Source organism: Macrosteles quadrilineatus, unplaced genomic scaffold (assembly GCF_028750875.1).
Source record: "Macrosteles quadrilineatus isolate MER2022 unplaced genomic scaffold, UCM_ALF_1.0 Scaffold_57__1_contigs__length_777910, whole genome shotgun sequence".
In the NCBI taxonomy this organism is placed as follows: domain Eukaryota; kingdom Metazoa; phylum Arthropoda; class Insecta; order Hemiptera; family Cicadellidae; genus Macrosteles; species Macrosteles quadrilineatus.
Window position 1 is genome coordinate 318,036 of NW_026542650.1, and position 8,869 is coordinate 326,904.

Below are 8,869 nucleotides of genomic sequence, written 5' to 3' on the forward strand. Positions count from 1 at the left end.
TAAATAAAGACAGTCAAGTGCCGTTAATGGTAAGGCAGTGGTGTCCACAGTGACAATATATTTAAAATAAAATGTGTAGATAGTTGGTCTCTAACCAGCAATCTTATTAGTCCAAGACTGTAAATTATTAACACATTGCTTTGGTGACGGTCAACCGAAATAGTACGATGTTCAATTTTTAAATGACAGCATGACCGATATTATTCTGGACATTATTGAGGTGTAGAAAGTAAGAATTATGATAAAATATTGTACTTAATAATGAAATAAGCTCTACAAGCTATAATTGTAAATTGTTGAGCAAATATAAACATGTATGATTCCTTTTAAACTTGAGAAGTAGTAGTTAATGTAAGCGTAGGAATATGAAATTTAAAGACATTCTTTTTTTACAGAAAATGCTATCTATAAACATTGATTTTAACCTACGGAATAGGGAAAAATGAAATAAATTATATTAAACCTGCTCTAATATAAAAAAAGTAAAACCATACATCCAACTATTTAAACCAAGAAAACATCGATAAGCTGTACAAATTTGTTTTTAATTTAATTGAAGTCATAGCCTAAGGAAGTGATATTTTATTTTCATACTGTATGTAGACTAAATAAATACATTGTACAGTATTTAAATTACCACCCATTGTTAACTACTGTGCCAAACACAACATATGCTGGCTTGTGTATAAAACAGTACACATAAATTAGCTTAGTTAGGACGTTAAAGAAAGAACAACAACAAAAACATTGATTTTTCTGGACAAACATGGTTTACATTAAAGTGAAACATATTAAGGGTTCCTACGTTCAATGGTAACCATTGATCAAAAAGAAAAATACTTTCCTCAGTATTTTAAGCTAATTCAGTTTAACGAAGTACAGATAAAACAACTTATCCGAGGGGAGCTAAAAGCCTCCCAATAACTGTACATTACCATAAAATATGAATACTTTAAACTATCTTCAGGTCAGCAAAAGCCCTCTTTTTCTAAGAGGTTTATTTTTTATCCAGCAATCGAACTATGTCATCCCACTAGAAACTGAAAGCACTAACATCAACCTTTTCTTAATTTAATGAGAATTTCGTAACTTATTGAAAACTAACTCTTCAGTGTGGTTCAAGTACGGGATTTTTACAAAATATGATTATTTCCTGTACCCGGAAGTAGTAAAAATATATGTGATGAAATCGGAGCTCCTTAACAATCAAGGCTGCAAGACCTTCGTTCTTACAATATCAAAGAAAACTGGTGTTACTGAATTCCCAAACTAAATTTAACATCAAGATACTATTTGTAAAACCTAACACTGTGCTATTAGAGGTTAACGTTTGGTCTTAAGAACTGTTCTCAAAGAGAATCGGCTCCTTTCAAAAAGAATCGTTCATTTCCCCTCGGGTAATCGGTAAACGGTCTGTATCCCTTCTCGTCCGCCACGTAGTCGGTCCTGAAGCGGATCCCTTCAGGACTGATGAAGGAGTAAGCGCCTGACTTCACCAGGATCTTGAACCCTTGGAAGTCGTCTCGCTTGAAGAAACCTTGTTCCAATCTCTGCACGCTGTTGGGAGCCGCGTAGCTGTGGAGCAGAGAAGAGTTTGATAACACATCACTTATCTCAAACAGATTGTAATATAGGTACGTGTTTTTTTACAAAAATACATTGGCAGGTAGGGAACAATACATGTCTACATTATACTATGATTTTTTTCTATATATAAATACATTGCAGGAGATTGTGTATTTGTGCTTTGAGTAATTTCAGTCCTTATCACGAAAACAGATTTCCAATCTTTACAGGATCCGAAATATTATTACGTCTTCGATTGAGACTTTGTATAACATAATCTATGTCTTGACAGTAGTACCTACCTATCTTAACTAATATTTTAATACCCGTCATGACTTACCTTTCTTATAACATAACTACACATTAATTTTATTTCCGGTATTCTGAAAATCATGAATTTCCAATCGCCTTAACATGGAACGGATTAGAATAACAACTAATTATGTTCCTTATCTATTTATTTATTATTATTCTTTGTTTTAATAAAAACATTATCCTACTTTGCTTTAACATTGAGAGGTTTATCGGTACAAAAGGGGGCTACCATACTGAAGTTAACTGTGGAAAAATAAAGTTATTGCAGTTTTCCAAGAAAGTTAGTCACTATATGCAAGAATATAAACCGGATATTTGATAATGCTGTATGAGGCGTGGAAAGAGGTTGTGGTAAAACCTCACGACATTTCTTTTTTTTTATTTACAGCTATTTACAAATTTACAAAAGAGGGTTTAAAAAAATATTTTTTAGGTCTATATTATACTAAATTACAGCGCACATCTTACTTAAGAGCCCCAGTATCATTTGAAACGGAATATTCGAGTTAGAGTATATTGTAACTATTTAAGGACGACCTAATGTAGTAACTATTGTATATGCGACCTATTTTAGGATTATTGTACTAACTAGTCCACCAATTGGATATGAGTTTACTCAAATACATAAAATAACCTGTTAAAATACAACTAAACAGTCTGATTAACTTGAAATTGAAATCTGATCTTCTCTAAGAGTATAACCTATCTAACAGTTGAGTTAATTTTAAAATTGAATAACTTTTTTCAAAGAAATATTTTTCAAATCCTTTATGAAAATCAATTACGCATGTAAGACATATTTTAAAGTATTCAATTGATTGTGTTCCAAACTGTGGAAGCATATACGCTTTTGTAATTTTTTGCAAAGACAATCGGCATGAGCCCGGGATTGTTTTCACATTAATTCAGGCTAGATCTAGGGGGCATTATCACTCAGATAAAATTCATCGGTAATTTGGCTGGATTTGAACCTGGGACCTCAGGGAACGAAGTACCACGCTGTAACCACTAGACCAGCTCGCTCTCCCTTTGTAAACATATTAGAATGACGAACAATCTAACTTAGATTTGCAATACGAACACAACAAAAATTGTCTACTCACTCAAAATAATAACTGCCATCCTCGTTCTGTATAAACCTCTGGTAGTAGGACGGCTGCGTATCCAGTGTATTAGGGGTTGTGGTTGGTGGTTGAGGTTTAGTCGTGACCACGGTCTCCAGGTCTGGGCGGATCTCCGTCATAGGGGTGACCACGATAACTCCAGGGGGTCTGTTAGGTAGACTCCCAGTCTGCGGCCTCTGGGGGATGCTCTGACTGGAGGGTAGAGGGATGGGCAGAGGCTGCGGTGCTACTGGTGGTCTAGGTCTCGGACGCCGGGTAGGTTTAGGCCGTAAGGGAGGCGGGGGCGGCGGACGGCCTAGGACTGGCCGAGTTCCACCAGGTCTCCGTGCCAATGCTTCGTCAGGGAGTTCTATCACACTGATGGGTACAAACTCCGCCCCAGGGGGTGGGCCTCCGCGTTCCGCAGTCAGTTTCAACCCTCCCAGAGGACTCTCTACGTTTGGAAAGAAATCTTGTGTGGCTGCGAAGTTGAGGGTCGCAAGAGTAACAATAAACTGAAACACAAAAATATCGCAAAGGAAGAAAAGTTACCAAAAAAGAATTGTACGAAAAATTCTCATTACATTTATCTTAAGAATGTATTAATGATATTCTTTTTTGTAAAAACTCAAAAGTTGTGTCACTGCATTTTTATGAATCTACGATTCAAAACTTACAAAAGTGCAGAGATAAATTTTAAATCTAAAAATTTAATCAATCATTCCGATGAAAAATATCCTATCTTGTCAGTAACGAGTATATTGAAACTATCATTATTTATCATCATTATTTTAGATAGGGAGTACGCCTAGTTGTGTATTTTAAAATTAAATATGAATGGGTAGAATGTGAATTTAAATAGGTAGAATAAAGTGAGAGACCTTGTTAAGCTTTGTTACTAAGTAATAAATTATCAAAAAGCTATACACATTTCTCACGATCGAGCCGGTGACATTTTGATCACTAGACCAGCACTATATCCACTCATCTGCTCACTCTGTGATTAGTAATTGTGGCAAATAACAGAGTGAGTTAGAGGGGAATATGCAAGGAATATATTTTGAAAAGATACATGCATTACATTTTCTCAGTATGGTACCAATTACGAGTAATCCAAACGTAAAACATTTTGCAAGTTAACATGATACGTTTATTTTGTACAACCTACTTGTAAAACTTTCTTACATACTGTGTTTGGTAATTACATTCTGTATAATCAAATATGTTCTAACCTTTAATTTGTGCCTACGTTTACTAAATTAATTTTGTTGAGTCCAAACAACCACTTTTTAAAGTCAATTTTTGTTGGCACTCAATGAAATAATAGATTATTAACTGAGATTGATGTAATTTAATCAGTGGTTTCCATAGTTTATTGTACTGTGCCTTAACTGTTTTGAAAAAGGCTGAAACCCTTGTTTGACACCACAACGTCACATAAACAAAAAATGTATTATTTTAAATTTAGGAAAATAGATTTTACACAATACATTGATTTTTTTTTATTACTGACCCCTTTTAGCTATTGTTTACATTCCACTTGTATGTATTCTACCAATATCCACTTTAAGTAAATAATAACGCTAACCTCAATACTTACTTTAGCGAGAGCCATAGCACAGTAAGCTAGTCCAGGTTGTCACTAATCCCGAGAAACATCGATAATATCATTATCCTAATCCAAGATTGGTGTTATTTATATAATTACAAGGGAAAGTAGTGTAGGATTTAGACAAATACTTCACAAGGACGAAAACACTGACTTATTCGTATCAAAGGCGTTTCTGCTAAAATTGCCTTTCGGTTTCCATTACATAATGTTTGCTTTTGCTTTTGCTTAACTGTGTTAACCTGAGAACACAAAATTTGAGTAACCTAGAAATGAATTTACACTCAGTTTAAACAAATTAACAGGAAAACAGACAAACAGTTTGATAAATGACGGGACCAAGCGAACTGTTGTAGCTGTCATGTTAAGAAGATAATAATATTGATTGATAAACATTCAGCCGTGTTCCTGCTTTAGTTATATTCCCATCGGAAAATCTCTTGGTACTCTAAAGAATTAATTTCCCTAAAAGTCATGAAAACTACATAAATTACTAATAAACGTGAGGGTTTTTTAGAGCTTGTCAGAATACTCATTTTATATGTATATAAAAGAGACCCATCAACCTAATTTTATAATGAAAGTAGGTTATTCTCCAATTCATTTTGAAGTATAAATCTCTATGTCCAACATATCATTTATAAAAATATACGATTAAGTTAGTTACGATGAAAATATATGAATTATTAAAAGATTTAGAACTCTCAGATAATTTAGATTTTAAATTGCTTCCTTAATATTTTTTTTAATGCAATGAGGAAATTTCTACTTCAATTTCTTGAAAGTAACAGTTTTGTTTACAATAACAGATTTTTCGTGAGTTTTATGTAAAAATAGTTACTTTGGTACACTTTACCATACATCCTTCTACATTGTCAACCATCTATTAGGCTTCCATGCTTTTGATGTCACTAAAAAAAGGGGCACTTGTTTTTAGTAGACATTGTGTTAGAAAAGTCCTAGATAGGTTAAATATTTCAAGCAATAATAAAGATAACAAAGAAAAAATATAATCCTCACTAAAAGCATTTTAAAACATCATTATGTGATGTTATTTCGTCCTTAGGTGGCTCCCGCTAGGAGTCAGAAGAAAATGTTAAATGTAAGAATAGTTCGTATACAAATCAAATTATATGTGTTTGTTGGTAAAATAAAATTCCGTAAACCCAAACTTTAGCGGACAACAGTCTATTTTTTATTTGTGTTTGGTAGTTCTATCTTTATTATTGCTTGAAATATTTAACTTATCTGGGACTTTTCTAACACAATGTCTACTAAAAAAAAGAAACACATTTTTGCTGCCGTTCAAAAATTTCTTGAATTTACTACTTTTGATATTAGGTACGCATATATATATTTACTACCTCTTAATATTAAGGGCGCTCGCTAGAAGTTCATGCACATAAAACTAAAGGTCTTTCTTTACTAGTAGAGTTTAATGCCGCAATTTTGAGCTCGACTGAGTAAAACATAGCAGCCGTTGATAAATTCAAAATTACAAATTCAAGAAATATTTGAGTGGCTTCCAATTTTGTATTTTTGAGCTCAAATTTACAGCATTATATTTTATTAACCTTAGCCCCTTATTTTATTAATCCTTAGCCCTTTAATTTGGTGTTCATATCGACCTACGCTTAAATTTAAGACTTTGTTTCACTTCTCGTGGGCAATCCTTATAAGATAAAATAAAAAATTCTTAGTTCCTCAAAAGGTGGATTTTTATTACTATCATAGGTATATCAATTTATCCAGTTATATTGTATATACGACGGTTAGAATATATTAAACCGTCCCAGCACTTTTTAACAAACTGCAAACAAGTCTCAAATATTGCGTGTAACGAGGGATATAATAATGAAACTGTATTCTGTGTTGATCTATGAATGGATTTCACCATATGTATGTACAATATGGTTTAACTAGTGGTAAGATACTTGTTTTCTGACCCGGGTTCGAATCCTACAAATCACCTATGGATTTTGGCTTTGGTCATGCAAAATGAAACCCACATGTTCGGAACCCACCTAAAGCTGTAGGCAAATTTATGTGGAAACATAAAAGCTAGAGTTTTCTCAGGTGAGAAGTACTGTTTGTGTTTTGGAGAACTTCCTCAGCTACATCTAATTGGAAAAAATATTTTACTGAATGTGGCAATGTGTATCTTTCTATAATTTACATGAAATGCTTACCCAGATGCTGCCCCTTAAATGCCTCATTCTTCAGGGCAGTGGTAGAAACTTTTCAGGTAAATTTGTTACTAATAAATGTTTGAACTATACCTATTTCTTAATGACAAATAAAATCTGATATTTATAAAACTTGTTACTTAATAATTTAAAACTTTTCATTAAAATAGCGACCATGCAAAGTATGTATTTTATCCCAAGTATGAATTAAAGATAGTTAAAATATTGTAATATTAACGGAACTACTGTATATTTAATTTTGCCAACCATAGAAATATTTTTGACTTTTTGTGTCATGAATTTTATTTTATTTTGCTTGCGAGGCACTGTGTTACATTTTATTAGATCTAGCAATACTTAAAGAGTTTCCTTATTAAAAATGCCTGCTTATATGGATGGAAATGTTTCCTTTTTTTGTTCATCATGCTTCAAATCGTCTAAAGGTGTTGCATAACAAACTATGTAAACAAGGATAAACCCCAATCAAGGATTTGTATACTAACCTATTCAACTCCAATGGCCACTAATGATGTTTCCTTGATACTAAGATTAGTATCAAGTTTCGAGATTGTATGACATCCTTAAGCTTACAAAACTGAAAACGTTGCGTATAATACCTAAAAGATACGAAGTTAGTACGACTAAATAATATTTCATGAAATAATAGTTATTAGCAGTAATAGTTACTTTGCAAATTTTTACAGAATTATTCCATAAACCTTTACCGTTTGGATGGAAAATATGAACAACGAAAAAAGATTTCTTTTTAACGGGGTTTTCTTCTACCATTTAACACACTAAACTAATCTAAGCTTTCTCACAGAAGAAAGACGAAAACATCCTATATCCATCCTATATCATCCTATATATCCTATAACATCCTATATATACATCTTATAACATCCTATATGAGGATACATTTAAAAGATTAAAAATACCATAGTACATAGAAAAGATAACTATTAAGAAAACTTAAATATCATAACCTCTATAAAGAACATGCTAAACCACCGTCTGATACAATATAGGTGAGTTCTTGTTAGTTCCTTTTGTATAAAAATTCAAATAATCTTCCCTTTTATAATTTTCATCAGACCTATGTCATGAAGTTGTAAATAATACGTGATGGTCAATTTACATATTTAATACAATAAAGATGTATCTGTAACGTCTCTTTTTCAGCTGTCCCACTGGACCAATTTTTACGATTTTTGTGTCATTTTAAGGCTTATGGCCCTTAAATGAAGCTTCGTACCTGCTAATGGTAACGAAAACGGCAATAATTTACTTAAGGGTTTTGTCCCATTGCATTAAAATTATTTCTAGAATTTACTTTAAAAGATTCACTGTTCCTGACCAACTTTCTTCATTGTAATCCAACAGCTGATCCTTCACTTGAATACAGTTAGATTGTACACAAGAGACAGACCAAACAGTTTATGAAAATGGATTTTAAATAAGCTACTTTTTGGATCATTGAAACTTGATTGCGGTAGGTAAATAACTCTTCAGCCTTTATGGGGTACATCTAGTTTTTTGAAAAGTTAAAGGGCATTGTTATTTTTACCTTGGAATCAAGCTTTAAGCCCTATTAAAATAGACAGTTTGCCCATGGGTCCCCTAGTAAGTAAGAATCGTCCTAACATAAGTAATCGTGTTTTATTTCGAAGTATATAGCTTTATAACAGTATAAAACACAAAAAATGTCAACTACCATGTCAAATGAATTTACTTAATACTTTATATTTAAATAAATTTTGTTATTTTAAACCCATTTAGTGTTTATAAAGCCCTTCACATAATATATATATTTTTTTTACCACAGAGGAGTTTTATACAATAAAACTTTAGTTTTTTTGTTTTTTTAACACACCAACTTCTCGTCACCATAAAATGCAAATCGTTTTGGCTATCCAAATACAGTGTTCCGTACTTTTACGGTATAACACTTTTCATTAGATGGATGTACTTTATAGTAAGGCTCGTAGGTAATAAGGAAGGGAATTTTCCAGCCGGCTAAGTTGGACGGCAAAACGGCTTAAGTGTAAAATATGGCAACTTTCACCAGCCGATGGTCGAAGCCACCCCTG

At 32.7% G+C, this 8,869-nt stretch overlaps 1 protein-coding gene across 1 annotated transcript; it reads right to left on the reverse strand.

The window, feature by feature from the left end:
- Window positions 1-1,349: 1,349 nt before the first annotated feature.
- Window positions 1,350-4,599, reverse strand: LOC128981902 (endocuticle structural glycoprotein SgAbd-1-like). Its single transcript, XM_054400893.1, has 3 exons — window positions 4,585-4,599; window positions 2,985-3,499; window positions 1,350-1,575 (listed from the first exon to the last, which is right to left on the reverse strand). The coding sequence occupies exons 1-3, from the start codon at window positions 4,597-4,599 to the stop codon at window positions 1,350-1,352; spliced, it is 756 nt and encodes a 251-aa protein (XP_054256868.1).
- Between the last annotated feature and the right edge of the window lie 4,270 nt (window positions 4,600-8,869).